The sequence below is a fragment of the Doryrhamphus excisus genome, chromosome 11 (assembly GCF_030265055.1).
Source record: "Doryrhamphus excisus isolate RoL2022-K1 chromosome 11, RoL_Dexc_1.0, whole genome shotgun sequence".
Taxonomy (NCBI): Eukaryota; Metazoa; Chordata; class Actinopteri; order Syngnathiformes; family Syngnathidae; genus Doryrhamphus; species Doryrhamphus excisus.
Window position 1 is genome coordinate 7,875,832 of NC_080476.1, and position 20,679 is coordinate 7,896,510.

At 41.8% G+C, this 20,679-nt stretch overlaps 2 protein-coding genes across 2 annotated transcripts in view; both read right to left on the bottom strand.

The window, feature by feature from the left end:
• Window positions 1–20,679, bottom strand: part of zgc:175280 (cationic amino acid transporter 2 family protein) — an 86,940-nt gene that overhangs the window by 55,369 nt on the left and 10,892 nt on the right. The window contains exon 3 of the mRNA XM_058087946.1: window positions 7,684–7,740. Within this exon, the coding sequence (XP_057943929.1) occupies window positions 7,684–7,740 (57 nt within the window). The remainder of the gene's footprint in view (window positions 1–7,683; window positions 7,741–20,679) is intronic.
• gsx1 (GS homeobox 1) lies at window positions 1,982–3,464 on the bottom strand. The gene is given in 3 exon segments (XM_058087955.1): window positions 1,982–2,778; window positions 2,866–3,389; window positions 3,391–3,464. Coding segments are annotated over 3 exon segments (954 nt in total). The 3' UTR covers window positions 1,982–2,422.

A 20,679-nucleotide genomic window follows, 5' to 3' on the forward strand; every position in this document is an offset into this window, starting at 1 on the left:
GAGAAGCCACGTGTCCGTTTGCAAAGCCTCTCCAACTTAACCACCTCCTTTGTACCACTAACCCACATCGGCAGCGTCCCTCCACATAAAGGGATTTGCAATTTCAAGATATTTCAGCTTAAATGTTTTTGACAGTTCCCTCGCTTTTACCTCGGCTTGGTTATTTTAACTGTGCCAAATGGGTCACCTTGGGTTGCTGTCTGCGCGCAAAGGGCTTTTGCGCGCATTCAGCCTGAATTTTTTCTAACTTTCCTTGACGGGGAAACCAGCTGCTGGTCGTGAAAAGACGGCTTATTAATTGTCCTTTGTCATGCAGAATTGCTTGATTTCTAAAGAAACGTACAAAGGCTCTTTTTCAGGATTCAAGTATTTTGTTTCGTGCGTATTTTCAAACCATCGAATCAGCTGCAGCGCTGCGCCCGTCTACCAGACTCTCAGGTACTGACTGCCTGCTCCCTTTGTCCCCTTTTAATGCTGTTGTAAATCGTGCAGACTGATTTGTTACAAGCCGTTCTTTTAATCTGATAGATAAGAGACATGTCAAAGAAAAGCCGTAAATAAAAAATTAGCCGGGATAAAGACAAGGGCGAGTCTGCTAGATGGGCGCCTGTTGACTCAAGCGGCTCTCCAGCGTCAGGGGAGCCCGCTCGTCAGCCCCGTCGAGGTTACGTCCACAATTCCCCTTTATTCCCTTTAAAAAGACACCGTGCTCCTTTTTGCTTCAATGAATTGATCGGCACAAAATTAAGAATAAATAAATTAAGCATTTGGAGGGCCGGGCGTATAAGCTCCCCCAGGGCGCATACCCCCGGGCTATTGAATGGATAAAGGGCGCTTTACAGAGCACGTTGGGAGCAAAATGGGGGCTATATGATGCAATTAACAAAATAGTCTAATCCCATATCTTAACAAATGCAAATATTGGAGTTTTGTTAAAATGCTTAAGTGAACCATTAAAGGGAAGTTTAAAAGCGAAACGCAACAACCAAAAGGGACATTGATGCAAATGGAAGGCTGTGTGCACTTGAAGGAGAGGTTTTTTTTAACCTATTTGACAAGTCTAAAGATGTGTTTAGAATGAGGCAGATATAATTTAAAGTCTATTCAATATAATCAGATCGTTTTAAAGTCCAAACAGTGTGACAGAAAGCAACCACAACGGTGCGTAAAAGATGGGCGAACAAACAAGGCAACGTTCTGATCCAAGCACATATATCATTAACAAATACGACATTTGTGTGTGAGAATGCATCCTTTGACAATTAAACAGTGTAATATCACCATATTAGTGTATGAATTTCACATATATACAAAAATTCCTATAAAAAAAACCAACATTGCCACTAAGCTGAAACACACGGTGGCACTTATAAATCCACCTGCAGCGACCATAAACTTGACCACACTTACGCGCTGACAACACAACAATGCAGGTCATGTGTCTTACCCTCGTTTCATTTCATGCCAGATCGATATCGTTGAAAGTTACGCACACGTCTTAGTGATGGGGCCTTTTATTCAACCAGCAGTCACACGAGACTTCATCATTTCATCCACGGCGAATGAATGAGTGAGTGAGTGCTATAGTGTTATCTGCTTTAAGGGCTCCCCTGGGGAGAAAGGCTATAGAAAATACTAATTATCTTTATCACTTCAGCAATATAAAATGACCATTCATTTCATTTGATATTATTATTATTATTGTTGTTGTTGCTTATTTGCAGCACACACGCGGAAACCACTAATTATAAGCAATCCACAGAAATCTATAAATATGAACATTTACATCAACAAATGACAATATTTCTGTTAAAATGAAAGGATACTAAAACGTAGGTGGTCATGAAGAGATCTTCTGGTAAAAATGTCTGAAATACAGTTAATATTTGATGATAGTATTTTTAAATATAACCAACAGGTTTTACGCGAGCAGCGTATATGATTTCTATTTGAAAATAGAGCAAAGTCACATGACCTCGGCTCAAGTTTACGCGCGTCCCCAATGCGCACTCAATGGCGCGCAAATAAAGACCCACAAGACAATGTGACCTGTTAACGGTTCAGAAATATGTTTTTATTTCAACATTTTTAAATAAATAAATATTTTTGCAGTAACAATGAATATAACAGTGGGCTCATAGGGAAAAGTTTCCCCACCATCTTTCACCCCAAAATATACACCCAAATACTGAATGTTATTACTCGATGTTCTTGAATTCATTTGGGGTTCCAAATAAAGCCAAGGGGTTCGCGACAACAATTTGACTGTTTTCAGAAAAAAACTACATACAAAACATACAACATGTATACTGATCTATACAATAATTCAGGACAATAACCTGATTAAATATTCTCTTTGTATGTACACAAGTGGAACAGTCTTTTTGGTTTGTTTTGTTTTTTAATCCTCCAGATGGGAGTTTTAAGGGGAGACGGACAAGTCCACATCATCCTTCTCGGAGGACGATGAAGGGGACACTGGCATGTCATCCTCCTCTTCCTCCGAGCATCTGGCTGCTGACGAGCATTTGCAGCCATGAGTGGCAGTCCTTGGGCCGCCTGAGCCGCTCTTGCCTTCCTTTTTGTGCTTCACCCTTCGGTTCTGGAACCAGATTTTGACCTGCTTCTCGGAGAGGTTGAGGTAGGTGGCGATCTCGATGCGCCTGAGCCTGGACAGGTACATGTTGGAGGTGAACTCCCGCTCCAGTTCCAGAAGTTGCGTGCTGGTGAAGGCTGTGCGCATACGTTTGCTGCTCTGGAGTTTGCTGTTGCTGCTTTCTGTGAAATCACGAAAAGAAACAGTCAATGCATGTTGATGACACAAAAGTGAAAGTCTGTTTCACTAACGAACTTCCGGGGACTCACCGATAGAGATGCAGTGGTACTGGCGTGGGTCTGGGACCGTGTAGGCGGCCTGGTACATGGCGGCTCCGTGGCCGAAGTTGATGCTGTTGGATGAGGAGTGTTGCCTGGAGAGGGCCGTGTGGCAATACTGCGAGGAGAAGGCCGGGAAGGAGGCTTTGAGGAGCGGGAGTGCCGGTGGAGAAGGATGCAGCTGCGAGGCGGCCATGCAAAGCGGGCAGAAGCAGAGCAGCCCGGCCTTCCTGGAGTGGCAGGACCCCGGCAGCCCGTGCGGGTGGTGGCCGGCAGAGTGCACCGCGTAGGGGAATAGAGGCGGGCTGTTCTCGCTCCCCTTGTCGTTGGCTTCCCTTAAAATCAACGAATCCACTAGAAAAGACCTCGGCATGGTTGCGGAAGAGCACGCAAGTCGTGGGTGAAGTTCGAAGCCTGTTGAGTGTGGGGAGGTGCGCGCGTGCTCTCCCGTGGATGGGTGGACAGCGAAGTGGTGCTGAAGGCGCACCGGAGGCTCCTTAAATAGGCGCCGCGAGTGTAGCGGCCATGTGACGGTTACGCTGCAAGCGGCCAAGAGCCCTCAATAGGGTTTTGTGCTTTTCTCTCGGCATTCCCACTGCACGCTTCCCCATTATTTCACTTGTTAACTAAATGAACTGCATAATGTAGTCTATTCTTGTCAGCCCCACCCACGCCGCGAGAGGCGGCACTGCCCCATTCTGCCTTTTATCATCACTCTTATTTTATCATAAAACACTGCTTAAATTGACACCCCCCCCCAAAAAAAAAAAAAAATCCAAGACAAGATTGACGTTAAATCAGCGTCCAATATTGTGTGCTTCTCTGCTCATATATCATAAGAAGGTGCATTTTGTTTCACTTTGTACCCAACAGCTGAATTGTAAAGTTTATGCATACCAATTTAGGGTTAATGTGTCATTTCTGGCCACAAAAAAAAAGAGACAAGTCATTGCCTGCAGGCAGTTGCTGTTAAAGAGCAGTGATTAATTCCTTTGCTCGGGCCCCTGTCGGGAGGGGGTGTGGGTGGTGGTGGTGGTGGTGGTGGTGGTTTGGAAGAATATGTAAAAATAACCAGGTTTTCACTCGGCGGCCCTTATTGAATGTCATTGTGGAGGCTTTTCAATGAGGGAGAAAGAGAGTCGAATTAAAGTGTGTGACAGCGGCGGATAGACGCAACAAAGGCTACTCTGTCATGGAGGAGCGCGGCCTCGCCTTGCGCGCTCATTCAATTAACTAATAGGAAAACATTTTCTTTCACTTTAAAGGGCTCTAAACACGACCCTCGAATATGAGAAAGTTAGACATTTTGAAAATCATTAACGTCCAAGACCTTGGATTTAAACTATAGACCACACTTGTTTGAGTCCGGTTGTATTTTTTTTTGCAGGAGGATAAATGGGGTCTGTTAAAAGAGACCCTAATGTGTTCAGCATCACACCACTAATGTCCAATAAAGCTTGGACCTGTAATTAGGGTTCACCATTACAGTAAATTAGAAGCAGTTGAACCCTTTTAGAGAGGTCTGTCATCACTGGGACACACTAAAAAGCTGTCATTTTTATTTTGTTCATTAATTGGACTACCTGAATTTAATAGCAATGTGCATTATTAGAGATTGCAAGCAAATAAAAAAATAGATGTGAGGAGAGGGGAAAAAAAGTTCCAAAATGTGCCAGCTTGAGTCAGTGTTCCGCATCAAGTTGTTATTAAATGCACTAATTCCCACATGATGTACAGCAGTCACCCCGTGGATAGGAATAGAGAGTTCCGTGGGTCGTCACGCAGGGAGGCTCATCTCAATTTGCAATCCCAACTGGAGACTGACAAATAGTTCTGACCTCCCTCTGGAGGCGCAGGCCAGAAGTGCAAAGAATCTCATTCCCCATAATCACTTGTTACTGAGGGAAATATCAGCAAATAGCCCACTCATATTATACTTTCCTTGCATGCATGTGGAGCCACTTATGAAGAGAATCAGGCATCATCATAACTTATATACGGCAGCTACAGCTGTTTGCAGATACTTCCAAATCATGTTGGATAAAAGGGGAAGGGATAGTGTTGGAAAGAGTAAATTATTTATAAGATATTAAGTTGGAACAATTGCCATCACTCAAAATCACCCCTGATGATCACACTGACCATGCAGTGCCTGCTGTGCTGCAGGAGGAGCTCATTTTTAGGGGCTTTTATGCAATTACACCCAAAGATCTCGTGCCCACTGACATAAAGAGCGCAGTCTGTTTATGGAGATGTAGTCAATATCTCCTTTTCTTTCGGTATGAATAATTCATAGTTTAAGACACTATCCCCCCTCACTTAATATGTACGCGCACTTAAACACCCACACATCTCTAATACAAATGATGGTTTTAGCTGACAGTGTAACAGGATTTAAGGTCCCAGTGGGGTTTGGGCCGGCCGCCGATGGGCGCTGTGACTGTCGACGTGACACAGAGGGCCGGCTGCCCCTCCTAATCTCCCCCTGAGGCAACATCACAGAGCACAGATCCTGCTGCACCTCTCTGGACACACAAAGGCCTGATTATCATTCATATGCTCAGCAGAAACACCAGTCCAATAGATAACAGATGACACATAAGTACCGGCTGAATGGTGCAATATGTTTGGGCTGCTGGAGTCTATAGGGACCAATGAATCTTTAAGCGTGATGGACGCTGACAAAAAGGAGCTAAGAGGTAATGTGACAAGGAGGGGTGGGGGGGGAGAGGCCTTAACAGGTGAACGTGGCCTTGAGTGGACTGGTGGGATTTGTACAGTGGAACCTCCGTTTTTGTTATTCATTTGCGTACAGCTAGAGAATAGTTAGTTTTACGTGTAGAAAACAATGCAAAATAATTATAAAGGACGAATGGATGGACCTTTTTGTTGCAGACTTCTTCTCGAGGAGATCAAATTTAATAGTGCTTCATGAAATTACAGGCAATCACAACTTTCTTTGTCTTCATGGTAGGTTATTTTGCAGTTGCACTGTATTAAAAAGAATGCAAGGACAGCGACTTGGGCAATCAAACACATTTGTCATGTGCAATAAATCAAGAGAGGGTACAAAAATGTATTTGAAGAAGTAACTTGTTATGCTAATGGACATTCTTGAATCCAGAGGATTACTATTAAGACATGTATACATACATTTACATATTACATATTTTATATTAATATTACATATACAGAGTTTTTTTTATTTTTACTAAAGTCCTAATAAGGGGTGGTTAGTATGTGGTTTGGTTAGTAAGCGGTTGAATGTGTGCATTAATTCAACAAGTTTTGTTAAAATAGATGTATCTTCTTTATGATTTGCTATTGTCAAAATTGCTGAATTTGCAAATTTCCTGAACAAATACTGGGAAGTTTAGCCTAACGTGTGAGTGCACACCGAGATGGATGATGGCGCCGACGGTTTCTGTTTGTCAGCATGTCGCCAATAATTTAATGTTGCAGAAATATTATTACACACCACGCGTTTCTACAGCCTGCGTAATGTCTTTCATGTAAGTGGGACAATAAAAAATATACCAATGTCATAGGACACTAGCAGTACTGCTGCAGCCTGAAGGGGTCAGGTATGAGTGAGCTGGAAGGTGCTTGTCACTGATGTTGACCCACATAAAACCTTATTCCTTATGGTTTGTAGTCAAGCCAAGTCAAGTGAAATGCTTTTGTGTATTATAAATCACACTTTCCCTGCAAAATCCCTTTTGTGCTATATTATTAATGTTACCATTACAGTTTTAATTGCCTTTATTGCTACAACGTACAGGATATCTAAAAATACAAGAGAAAATGGAAAACATTTCTTCTTCAATCCAATAATTTCTGCAAGATGTTGGCGTATGGCTTCAAAATGTGTCCGTTTTTAGAGTATTTGTGAGATTAGAGGTGATAGTCTGTTGTCATTAATCCCATTTGAGTTTGATGGTCTTGCGGTCAGGCCTCTATGTAAATTAAGGCTAAAAACAACCAATTACCTAAAAATGTCATCCAATACTTCTCTACAAGAGAAGAGAAATATGATCTCAGGGAAGAACTAAATTTGAAGCACTTGTATGCCAGGACTACATTAAACAGCCATAGTATTTCAGTATGTGGAATCAAACTATGGAATGTATTGAGTAAGGACCTCAAACAATGCACAACGATGAGCCAATTCAAGAAACAATACAAGCAGTTGATGTTTGTTAAATACAAGGATGAAGAGTCTTGAACCAGTCATGATGTGCTATACATATCACTATATTGACAGTTACTATGGTACACATTATGTCATTGGATGGTCATATCACCTCGTACTTCAGTACGTGACAAAAATAAAATAAAAAAAAGAAAACCTTAAACTGTATTATGGAAAGCAGGAAGTGAACAAATGTAACAGTTACTGATTGTAAAAGTACCAGATGGAGGGGTAGGATTAATAAGCTTTGCTTCTTCCTACACCTTTTGGACATGTGGAACTGTGAACTGATTATGGGATGCACTCAATTGTAATCTGATGCATGTTCAAATGTTCATAATGAAATAAAACATTATTTGGCACCAAATTGACCCGAGCATGCCTTTATGGACTGTGAGTGTACTGGAGCACAGACATTATAGAACAGAAAAGAGCCTTCCCTAAACACAGCAGGGAGCAAGCAATTGCCCAGAATGTCTTGATAAACTGCATAATAGCAATGCAAGGGGAACCTGGGAGAGTCACAAAACTGAAGGACTTCAATGTTTCAGTGGCTTACACTGAGTTGCATTTCCGACTCGATGCATGGCGAAAAGGGAAAAATAAAAATTTCTTACTAGAATTGTTGATCCCATGAATGCTTCCGGGGGCACCATGCACTGCAACAGGACGCGCTGTCAAAATAAAATGGGAAAATTCAGTTACACATATTAAATACATACAAGTATAAAAAAGTAGGGCTGTCAAATATAGCGTGTTAACAGCGATAACTAATTATTTCATTAAATACACGAACATTTTTCGTGAGACGCATGCGCATCATGTCAAGTCATACGTCTCTGTTATCATGGCAGACAGAAGCATAGCGTAGCATCCCCGCAATGTCTGACGATGTTGCTCTTTCATTACATTATTCTGACCTGATCATAACCTATTCTGACCTAATGAGGAATGCCCACTGCAAGATCTGCATGAAACAGTCCACCGTTTGACGACCCTGGACCCGGTCTTTGTTTCTGAAACCCTTTTCCCACAGATGCCGTCTGATGGTTATTGTTCTGCATTCGGCACCAGTAAGGGACTTCATTTGGGTCGAGGAGCGCTTTGTGTCTTGACGGACAGTCAATCGGATCCTCCGGCTCAGCGCAGGTGTAATTGTTTTGGGGGTCTACCACTTGACTTTTTTGTTCCGTAATACTCAGGATCTTTCCAAAAATGTAGAATGACTGTCTTACTACGTCCAACCTCAGTAGCAATGCTGCCACAGACCTTGGTTACACAGCTTCAAGAAGAGAAAGCTTCTTCGCTTTAGTCATCAGGTGGGCATGACCGTGTCAATGCCTGACAGAAAATGAGAATTGTGAGCAGATTTTGGCTTTATAGTCTGTGGTCTTAAACCTTTCATCAGGTGAAAAACCTGCTTTTGCATATTGTAGCTCTTAAGATTTTGATCAAGTCTGTACAATGACAATGAGTAAGGACCTCAAACAATGCACAACGATGAGCCAATTCAAGAAACAATACAAGCAGTTGATGTTTGCTAAATACAAGGATGAAGAGTCTTGAACCAGTCATGATGTGCTATACATATCACTATATTGACACTTACTATGGTACACATTATGTCATTGTATGGTCATATCACCTTGTACTTCGGTACGAGGTACATTATTAAAAAAAAAACAAAAAAAAACCTTAAACTGTATTATGGAAAGCAGGAAGTGAACAAATGTAACAGTTACTGATTGTAAAAGTACCAGATGGAGGGGTAGGATTTAATAAGCTTTGCTTCTTCCTACTCCTTTTGGACATGTGGAACTGGGAACTGATTATGGGACGCACTCAATTGTAATCTGATAGATGTTCAAATGAAATAAAACCATTACCATTACATCACCCAAAAGTTCAAGTTCAAGTTGAGGTTACAATCATTTTTATCTTGGCCCGTTTTTAAAGGGATGCTGACCCCAATTCAAATGCAATGTCTGATTTTTATTGGCTAATTTTCATTAAGTTTTATTATTACCTATGTCAATTCTACGTTTCTTTGACCAGTGGCATTTTCTTTCTTTAACAAAAGGGTACCATCAATTTAGTCCACATGCGTAAATGATAGAATTTAGCACTCTTTCATTGTAAAGAACATAAGCTTAAGCTGAGGTTGGTCGCAGTAAGACTCTTTTGAAACCTCCAATTGAGCACATTTGGGGATGGATGGCAAGGGAAGTTTACAAAAACCAACATCGTTTCCCGGCAGTGGATGTCCTCCATGAAGCCACCATCACCACCATGAGTGACATTCCCACTAGCCTCCTGGAAACACTGGCATCAAGCATGCCCAAACCAATTTTTAGAAAATGGATAGATGGATGAATGGCTATAATTAAGCCTGATAAAAGTTGTTCAATATAAATTCCTGAGGACAGACAGTGCTGACAAGAATAAATGGGAGATAAATGCAAAGCTGACAGTCTAGCCGTCCTAATGAGTCAATTTACATCTAAATGTCACAGCGCTGTGGGAACTGAGAGGCTCAGCACGCCATGTTTATTTCATCATCACCGACCAACACATTATCATTACATTATCTTGTCATAACATAGGCTGCTTACATAATGCTTCTAAAACACCTTATTGGTTCTCACACTTGAGGTGCTGTGCATCTGAGGGTAAATATTACAAGAAAAAAAAAAAGTTCACAGAGCCATTAGAGGTGTAACTATCTTTGGATGATTTCAAATTCCCTTTTGATGTAAATCCATTTGTTCTGCTATAGATATGTCTCCAACTTTCCTTTTGACCCTATTCATATAAAAGCCTTGAAATACTCTTCAAAGGGGTTTGTTACCCTGCGAAGGTCACTAGGCGATTACGTATGGCTGCCTCACATTTTTCCAAATCAGCAGACTTTTGGCCTAGAAATAACAGGTCAAACCAATGAATTTAATGAACTCCGCGACACAATGACGGCTTCTTGCCATTTGAACCCCAGCAAAGGGATATGGGCAGGTCAGCAAGGCCTTTCAAGGGGTCTGTACACGACTGTGACAGAGTGGAGGCGCTTGAGTGTCTGCGTTGACAAGTTGTTCAAAGTGCTGGGGATGTCAGTGATAGTGCCTTCATCCACACTGCCCCCTTTTGTTCCACGTTTTGTGTCCTTTGCGCTTCCATGAACAGTCCCCCCAAGTACAAAAGCCCAGGCGGCAAAGCGCCTTTTGCGATGTTCTGTTTGCCTTATTTCTCTCCGCCGAATGTCATGCTACAGGCCAACATGCAGAAGACGTTATTGTGGCCAAAACAAAGCGGAATTGCGGCACAGAACAACTTTTGATGGCTACTCGCCGCTCCTCCCTCCTTTTCACTTGACTTTTCTGATCCTCCCTTCCATCCCTCCCCTTATTCACTGTTTCACTTTCCTGCATTGTCACTCTCCTCTCCCTCGCCATTTTTGGCACTCTGATGTTTCCACTGGACATTATTCTAAATGACAAAAGATCACAGAGACATAGGATGGGAGGATATTTCTTCTTCACCAAAGTTCCCATTTCTGGCCGCTCCCTCGATGCAGCTGCGAGGCCGTTTTGTGAGAACTAACATCTTAAAGCATATGGTATTGGTGTGTTCACTTAATTGAGTCAATTGGAGGCTCATGGGAAACCACAGAGGGGGGTAAGAGTCAGGGAGAAGGGAGGTCAGAGAGCAGGGAGAAGGAGGGGGGGGCATCAAAACTGCAAGAAATAACTAATTCAAACATTATTTACTCTTTTTTTTTAATCTCAATATACATCAAGATTTACATCAGTGGAGTGAACAGAGCCCACATAGTGTAGTGCTGAGGTTAAAAGCCAGGACTCTTACTCTTAAAGGGAAGACAAACTAAGCCACCGGGACTCCTTTGGAAGTTTATGGTTTTCTCATTAATGACCTCCTGTGGTTTGCACTATTTCCTTCCTATTCATCTCACATTAGCTTCTTTTCAGGGGTTGCCTTTGTTTTGGAGTGGCCTTCGTTTTTTTTTTTTTTTTTTTATCAGGGCCTTTTGACTGCCAACACAAAACTGACTTCTGAAATACAGACAACCGTTACAACTTTTATTTTTAAAAACACAACGCTGTGCAATCATTAGATTTGTTGGAAAGTTGTTGCTAAAATGACCATGTGGTACCTCAGTTTTCATTATCAACCTATTCCAAAGGGTCTAAACTAAATCAGAAAGGGTTTTTTTTAATGATTCCCATAGGAAATTTAAGATAAAAGTAGTAAAGAGTATTTTAGTAATCGAGTATTCTATGAATTTATTTGTTTGGTTGCGGGGTGAGCGTACGACATGCTGGGGGCCAATTCGGGCCCACCAAAGTGTTTGAATCAGGCTCACCAATTGCTTCTAAAGTATTTAATTTTAACTTTTAACATGCCACCTGGCTACGTGACTTGCAAGTAGTCTGAGTCAATCTGTCTGGGAAGTAAAAGGGAGAGGACTTTCACATACTCAATTGTCAATGTTTTATCATTCATAGTTCATACTGTATAACACAGATCCTTGATTTATGTACATACTGGGTGTTTTAGTCAGTAAAAAAAAGCATAAAAATGTTGTGATGTTTAAAGTGCCCCTGAAAAAAGGGACACACAAAGTAGCAGATTGTACAGCTAAAATAAGGCAAATAATTCCAGTTGGAAATGGTTGTAAAAATTATACACGTAAATGTATAAAAAATAAAGTCTAGCGATAAAAAAGACAATAAAACTGAAAAAATTATATATTCAGTCATGGAAAACATTAGACCACCCCTTTTACTTCAGTTTCTTGCTGTTGAGGGCTGCTGTTGTTGTATTTTAGTACAGAATATTTTTCTGCTTGCCATAACTTCTGCTTTTTTTCTTATAAATGCACATCATAAACATTGAAATTGCTTTCTGGTAACGTGCTGCAGCAACAATCTAGTACTGTTGTGGAATGCCGGCACCATTTGACAGTGCAAACATTGCACCACATTCTCTGTCTTTTTTTGAGTTTGACAAGTCGTTTCCTCTGGAACCTTTCCTCTAGTTTTTGTTTGAGCCACCTCTCTACATCGCCCTTCTAGGCTAGCCTGTTCCCAATCATAAAGAGGAATGTGTGCTATTTTAAGTTCTGGTCGCTTTGTGTGGTCCAGGTTTTATCCATTTTCATTAGTTACACTTAAACAAATCCACATAGCAATAGAGTACAAATCTTTTTTTCTTATGAATTAATGATGAATCACTGCAGGTGTAAAACAATTACAGTGTTACATGCAGAAGACGATGCAAAATGCATATACTTGACAAAAGTTGAATTGTTGATGAGGACCTGGTTGAAAGGGAAATGAAAGCCATACGGACCAACACTTTCATACTTTGCTACAACTTATTTTCTTGAGTTCAACCGTTTCTCAGTACTTAAAGTCCTGGCATTTGCAACTTTCTTGGGATCCATGGTGGGTTATAAACCAATCTCCTCCATCAAACCCTGTCTTCTGCATCTCTCTCTCACACAAACTACCCTCGTGTCCTCCTTCACTACATCCATAAACCTCCTCTTTGGTCTTCCTCTACATCTCCTACCTGGCAGCTCTAAACGCAGCATCCTTCTACCAATATATTCACTATCTCTCCTCTGGACATGTCCCAACCATCTCAGTCTGGCCTCTCTGACTTTATCTCCAAGGCCTCTAACATGTAATGTCCCTCTGATGTACTCGTTCCTGATCCTATCCATCCTGGTCACTCCCAATGAGAACCTCAGCAACCCTCATCTCTGCTACCTCCAGTTCTGCTTCCTGACTTTATCTCCAAGGCCTCTAACATGTAATGTCCCTCTGATGTACTTTGTGATTTACTATGGAAAAATATATGCTGCTATATGACAACTTTTGCAATACTGTATTTTGGGACAGGTGTAGAGCTACACATTTGAATGACTGCAATAAATGATGTAGAGATTTGAGACAGAAGCATGGTTAACACAAGTGCCTCAGTTTTTTTTATTTTTATACACCAATAACCCCTTTTTAATCATCATTGTCTATTTCAGACTGTGTGTTTTGGCGTCAGCTTTTGTTAACATTTTTTTTCTCCTCGCCCACTTTGTTGTTGTATTTTCCTCCCCCTCTATCCCGATGACCCCATGTGACAGCTTTTTTACTCCGTTCACGCTCTGCTTTTGACAGAACTGGGAATATATGACTCCTCCTCTCTCGCTCTCTCAAGAGTTATGACACAAGCAGTGTGAAAAAGAGATTTAAGCTAATTCAAAGTCTATATACGAGCATGTGAGAGAGTCGGTGCTGACGGGTCACTGCACATCTCGCTGAATCCCCCCCCCCCACACTCTTTTTTCCTGCAGATGCACTCTATTGGAGAGGCGACACGCGGCAGGACGCTGTTGGGAGGTAGTTAGTTTTTGGCCATTGCCATAGAAACAGACACACTAGCTCTCAGCTGGTCAAGGCCGGGGGTCCGTCAAGCTTCACATGACTGCAGCACCATGGCAGAAAGTGAAATGAATCGCAGCACTCTGAATAATAAGCATTTATGCTCGGTTCGATGATAAAATGAGCTGTAAAAAAAAGCTGGCATCCTATTCATAATGAAGATTGGAAAACACTAACACCATACTGTTATGTATTCTAAGCCATTGATGTGAACAACAAGGAGCTGCAGTCAAGTAGAAAAAAAGGAGGTGTAACGAGGACTGATCTCTATTACATACTGATATAATATACCTGGAAAAGTAATGTTGATGAAGTGCACCATTGCACTGTAACTAAGAACCCTTCGACCAAGCAACTTAAGTAAAAACTTTTTTTTACTGCCTGTTTGTTAATATTGCTGTATTTTTTCGACTTACCCCATTCCATGTCAATTTAAGAAATAAAACACCTGATTATCTATAAAATGAAACCAATTGGTCGTTCATTATTTGGTGATATGTTTGAATTTTTCTTGTGAATTTAGCAAAGATGTTACTCAATTAGCTGCACTGCGGACGAGTGGTTAGCGCTCAGGCCACACAGCTAGGAGACACGAGTTCGATTCCCTCGGCCACCTCCCGGTGGAGTTTGCATGTTCTCCCCGTGCATGCGTGGGTTTTCTCCGACATGAATGTGAGTGTGAATGGTTGTTTGTCTATATGTGCCCTTGTGATTGGCTGGCGACCAGTCCAGGTTGTACCCCGCCTCTCGGCCGAAGACAGCTGGGATAGGCTCCAGCACCCCCGCAACCCTCGTGAGGATAAGCGGTAGAAAAATAATGAATGAATGAATACTTGATTACTAAAATATTCCATAGCTGCAGCCCTAAGGATTTGTTTAAAATCCATATATTTTCTATGCCGCTTATCCTCACTAGGGTTGTGGGCATGCTGGAGCCCATCCCGGCTGTCTTCGGGCTGGAGGCGGGGTACACCTTGGACTGGTCCCCAGCCAATCACAGGGCACATATAGACAAACAACCATTCACACTCACATTCATACCTATGGACAATTTGGAGTCGCCAATTAACCTAGCATGTTTTTGGAATGTGGGAGGAAACCGGAGTACCCGGAGAAAACCCACGCATGCACGGGGAGAACATGCAAACTCCACACAGAGATGGCCGAGGGTGGGATTGAACCCGGGTCTCCTAGCTGTGAGGTCTGCGCGTTAGCCACTTTACCGCCGTGCAACCCCATCATTTTTCATAATAAAAGAAAACTTACAGATGTAGCAGCAGAACCGGAGTACCCGGAGAAAACCCACGCACAGGGAGAACATGCAAACTCCACACAGAGATGCCCAAGCGGAGAATCAAACCTAGGTCTTCCCGATCTCCTGACTGTAACCAAAAAAGTTATGGACATCAGGCCCCCAGGCAAAATCACAGTCTAAGCTAGTTGACTGTCTAAAGTGGATGTGAGGTGTAAGCCACCGCCTGGGAAGTTGAGCCAAATGTTATCGTTTACCACACCAATGGTGCACAATGTCCCTAGAGCCTTGGCATAGAAAAGTACAGTTGGGGCATCCTCGATGTATGACGTATATATTACATGGTAAGGGTAATAATTGGGCATTGTGAAAGGTACCAGGTCAGAGTTCACCATTGATCCTCTCACCCCTGGCAGGTGCAGCTCACAGGAGCGAGGGGAGGCGGCCCCTCATCTCTCCCACCTCTTCACGCTGCTCAGCGAGAGAAAGGGAGGAGTGTAAATGAGTGCACTCCAGAAAGCCATCACCTGCTCCCTCCACCCCTAAAATCCCCACCGACTCCAGCCAGACAGAGATATCCTGCCACCCCAGCCCCAAATTTCTGCAACTCCCGATTAATGAGTGGGACGCAAAGGAGAGAAAGAAAGACAGGCAGACGGACAGAAAGAGGGAGGCAAAGGGAGGGAGCCAGGGACAGGGAGTTGAAAAAATTTTAACTATTAGCATCCATGCCGTGATTTTGTTTTTTGTCTGTTTTGTTGTTTTGAGCATCAACACATTCACGAGCAGCAAAATGTACATTTGTCATGCCTATACAAGGAAGTGAATTGGGCTGGAAGGAGCATTGAGTTTGTGCGCACAGAGAGCACAAGGGTGAGGTTGTGTATTGATGGGTGCCCCTCCCAGCTTCTCCCAGATTCCTCCTCTATTGTGACTTTGAGTGAATGTATCCTCTTGCTAAGGGCAGTGGAATGTGTCTCCTCAACTCATGTGATGGATGGGGCCTTGTTTTGCACTCCTCCGCCCCTCCCTCTGAATCCCTCTTTCTCTCCCCCAGCCTTTGACTCTTTTATCGCATCCTTTTATTCGCCGCCAATAAAAGTCAGCGATTCTTCATCGGCCGTTGTGCACATCTGAGGGCGGCTGTTATTTTTCATCAGGAGTGTGTCACACATCACCATTCAGGCCCTCAGTCACACAAATTCAGACGCTGGCACGGAGGCCAAAGCAGGTGGAGATACACCATCAATGAATTATTCAAATGAGACACTCTCCGTGTCCTTTAAATTTCATTTAAACACTGGCTTAATGTGCTTTAGTGGCTGTTTATGGTGATTTTTGAGTTTTGTTTTTTTTTGGTTGCAGAAGCTCGGCGCCATTCATAACAACAATAAAACACGAAGAACCAGAACACAGACATAAAACCAAGAGTGTCTCCCATAAAAACTGTAATTTATATCACATTTACATTATATCATATAGATCATCACTGACTGCAATACAAGCATTTTGCATTATTTTGTCGTTCCAACGCTGAGGAAAGCACAACAAAACTATTTAAAACATATTATTCAACACATGTTATATAAGAAGGAGTCAAATGAATCACCAGCTTTGGCGTGAAGCAATAACAACCCTAACCTGTCAGCACTCATACGTAGAGGGGGAAAAAACACACAGTTAAAACACACACTATGAGTCATTACAGTGGACCCAACGGTAAATACATATACAATTGCTGATTATTCTGAGACGAGCAGGTTTTTTTTTTAAGCAGTTTGTGAAATAAATTTTTTCATGCTATATTCATCGCCCATAAATCCACTACCAAAGGTGATCTTAACTGGAGCTCTGCCAGAGAAGGTGAGTGTCATGTCTTAGTAGTCTAAGTAGCTTCTGCAGTGTCACCTTGTTTACAAGTAGGACAGCACATTATATTGAATACAAGCCTACTACTGAATGAATATCAAAACATTTTTTGCATACATCCTCTGATAGCTGCTAGACCTCAAAAGGAATGGGATTGCTGAAGCGGCAAACCATCCTCAGACCATCACACTACCACCACCATACAGTATTTTACGGTTGGTATGATGTTCTTTTTCTGAAATATGGCCTTACTTTTATGCAATGGGAAACACGCCTTCTAAAAAGTTAAACCTTTTGTCCTAGTATTTTTTTTTCGAAGGTCTTGGGGATCATCAAGATATTTTCAAATTGAAAAACGTGTCTGAATGGTTGTTTTTGTTCAGCAGTGGTTTTCGTGTCGGAACAGGCAGTTTTGGTGGAGTCGTGAACACTGACCTTAATTAAGGCAAGCGAGCCTACAGTTGTTGTGGGGTCTTTTGTGACCTTTTGGATGAGTCGCCACAGTGCTTGAAATTTTGTCTGCCCAGCCCCTCCTGGGAAGGATCACCTCTGTTCCGTGTTTTCGCCAATTGTGGATATTGGCTCTCACTGTGGTTCAATAGGGTCCCAAAGCTTTATGGATGACTTTATAACTTTTTTCAGACAGATAGATCTCAATGGGGCAACAGGAGGGGCAATCACTTTTCACACACATGTAGGTCATGTAAGTTGTAGGCATGTAGGTTTTGATTTTTTTATGGATTACATGTCGATGACAATGTCTAAATTGTTGTAAATTGACATTCCATTCTTACTTAGCATGAGTGAGGTTGTTGATTCTGGATGATGTTCTTACACACTGAAATAGTAGAAAATACTAATGTTATCTGTTGTTATTGTTGTGTATCACTTAAAAAGACATAAGATTTTGAAAGCTGGTGCATGGAATCCATGCAATAATTTGGGGGTTTGGTGCGGATTGAGTAGGTTACAGATGTTTTTAATGCTGTTCATGTGTTTGTGTATATATGACAAACCCGTAAATGTGCATGTTTTTTCAAATCTTGCAGCCCAGGAAAATGGCAGAGGCATTAAAAACATAAAAGGGAAAAAGGGCAGCAATGAAGTTAGCGGAAAATGGACATTAATGGTATTAACATTACTCATGTTCCATGTAACAAATTATTGGAAATTTGACAAGCACACCAAATTATCTCCTCATGCTGGCCAGGAGTGTGCTGAAGTCCTCTCTACCTGCTGAGGAAAGACAATTTCTGCTCATTTCACTATTTTTAACAATAGAACCAAGCCATTAAGACAAATTAACGTCATTATCAAGTCTCTATGAATATGACAAATACCACCGTTTCGAGCAGCTTTAGAGGCTATTGACAATAATGAAATTCGCTGTACAGGTACTGAAAAGAAACACTCCAAGTAATTATTTTCTAGTAGCTTGTTTGTCTGCCATCCGTTCATTTGCTTTCAGCTCAATTATCTGACTCTGTGAGCATGTGGAGGCGCATAGTGCTCTGCGGCCCACGGAGCGAGGGCCCTAATTGGGCAATTACCGTTCTGTTTCGGGGCTTTTAGCACCGGTGGAGAGTGGAGGGAGACTGCGGTTTGTAAAACCATGAGGACCTTGCATGCACAAAACCGCACACTCTGCTTGAACAAAAACAAAACCACCACAGTTATATGGTGGCGCTTGGGAGCAGCTTGTGCGACCGACACTAAAAACATGAGTGACAGGCCAAAACAAACTCTCTGCATCAAATGTGCAACAATGAATTAGGTGTGTTGCTGCAAACATGCCATTATATCACTGCCTGTTTACCTCTCTGTGCATTCCACCAGGTTTAAACAACATCCCATCTGAGTAGTACCAGCTATAACTAGCCATGTGTGCTAATCATTCTGTTTTAGGGAGGCCGGCTGGTTTGAGCTTGTAGTCTTGCATATATTGAAACCACAGCATAGGAACCACTTATATGTTACCTCGAGGGTCAGCCTTTATGTTGGATTTGTTTGGTTTACATTTGGTGAAGTGGAACGAAGCAGAATACAGAAATGGAGAAATTAAATAAGAATGACACTCAATAGTTTTGCAGTATTTAAGCAAACATTAATACATATAAGTACGTATATCTTCTCAAGGAACAATACTATAGTTACAAAGTTAAACTTGGATATACATGCATGTTAAGTTCATTTGTGACTCTAAATTATCCATAGGTATGAATGTGAGTGTGAATGGTTGTTTGTCTATATGTGCCCTGTGATTGGCTGGCGACCAGTCCAGGGTGTACCCCGCCTCTTGCCCGAAGTCTGCTGGGATAGGCTCCAGCATACTCACGACCCTAGTGAGGATAAGCGGTATAGAAAATGGATGGATGCATAAAAACATAGATTTATGATCCACTGAAAATGAGCCGACACAGCTGGCAGCACAAGCAATAGATGCAAGCATGGTGGTGGTATGAGTGCTGCTGGCACAGGGGAGCTGTGGTTCATTGATGGAAAACATTCCAACATGTACTATGACATTCTGAAGCCGAGCATGATGTACATGATACCCTCCCTTGGGGAAACTGGGATGCACATTTTCCAATATAATATGCAAACATAACTCAAAGAAGACAAATGTCTATTTGAGCGAGCTGAAGGTGATGGGAGCGGCCAAGTATGTCTCTTCCAGACCTGACTCAAACTTAAAATAACGCATCTTTACGTTATACGTTTACTTCTCAGATACAATGACAACACTGTCCTGTCATAACAGACGCTGGATTTAAAAGCAGTGAAATAAAACTTTGGCACCCACTCGCCAACCTCCACCACCGTCCCCCTCACTCATTTTCATATCATCCCTCTGCTGTGCTCTCCCCCTCACTTTAACATTCTGTCATGCGCTCTCTGGATCATGTAGCTGTTGTTAATTAAACCCTCTTTGGGATCATTTCCTTGCACAAGTGGCCTCAGTGCAGCGCCCATTAGGCAAAAAGCTCTTATCTGAATTTCCAAATGTAGCTCAACATTTATTAAAGTGAAATTCAACCAGTAATTGCTCGCCTCAGTATGCCCCATGCGTCCCTCTTACCTCCAGGGCCACCTGCTCGGAGGCACCAACTATTTGCCGCCGTGACGCAGGGTAATTAGACCTTTGACCCCACCCAATAAGGGACAGGTAATTGCATTAATTTAAAAAATTAACAGCAGCAGCATGAGGATCATTATGTAAAAATATCTGGTAATGAAGGATTTTAACTGGATCAAAAACAGCTACAGGTATGCTAAAATTTTAAAGATTGCATTGTTGCAATTTGTCATGTCTCAATAAGAGTTTGGGGGATTTTATAAAATTATAGACTGTTTGTAATTATTGACAAGTCTATTTTTCTCAAAAGAAAAATCTCTGATAATTGTATGCTATAGGCATAATGTGCTTAAGCGTAATAGAAAATGGATGGATTGGAAAATGTATGCTATGGACCAAATATGACCTCTTCTGTACTATATAACAAAGTCTTAAAACCAGATTATGCCGGTATATCTGCTGCTGTGACACATATGACTTTCCATCATAATAGAGTATAATGTCATCGTCACCAGGTAGTCACAATAATTACTTGATGAATTATAGAGTCCAACTTCTTTTCTTCTCTTAGCATGAGTCAATGTTTCCCATGTACAGCAAAGCTATACAACAGGAGTGTTTTTCATCTTTATAGTGACACCCTCTGGCTAAACAGGATAACTGCACTTCCATTTTGATAGACGAGGCAACAGCCTTAAACAAAGCTCCATTCTGTAAAAAAGAAATAAATAGAAATGGGTGCGAGAAAAAAAGTGCTCATTCTTGTCATTAGTATTTTAACTCAAAAAGTTACTGTTGAATGTGCATTAAGTTTGGTGGGCTTGGGTACATCCTCGCCTGCAGGATGAGATAAGCTCTCCGAGATTCAGTTGGAACACACCCTACCTCATTCTTAGGAATATCTACAGCCTAAAGAACTGTGGATATTTTCTGATACAAACAAAAATCAATTAGCATATGA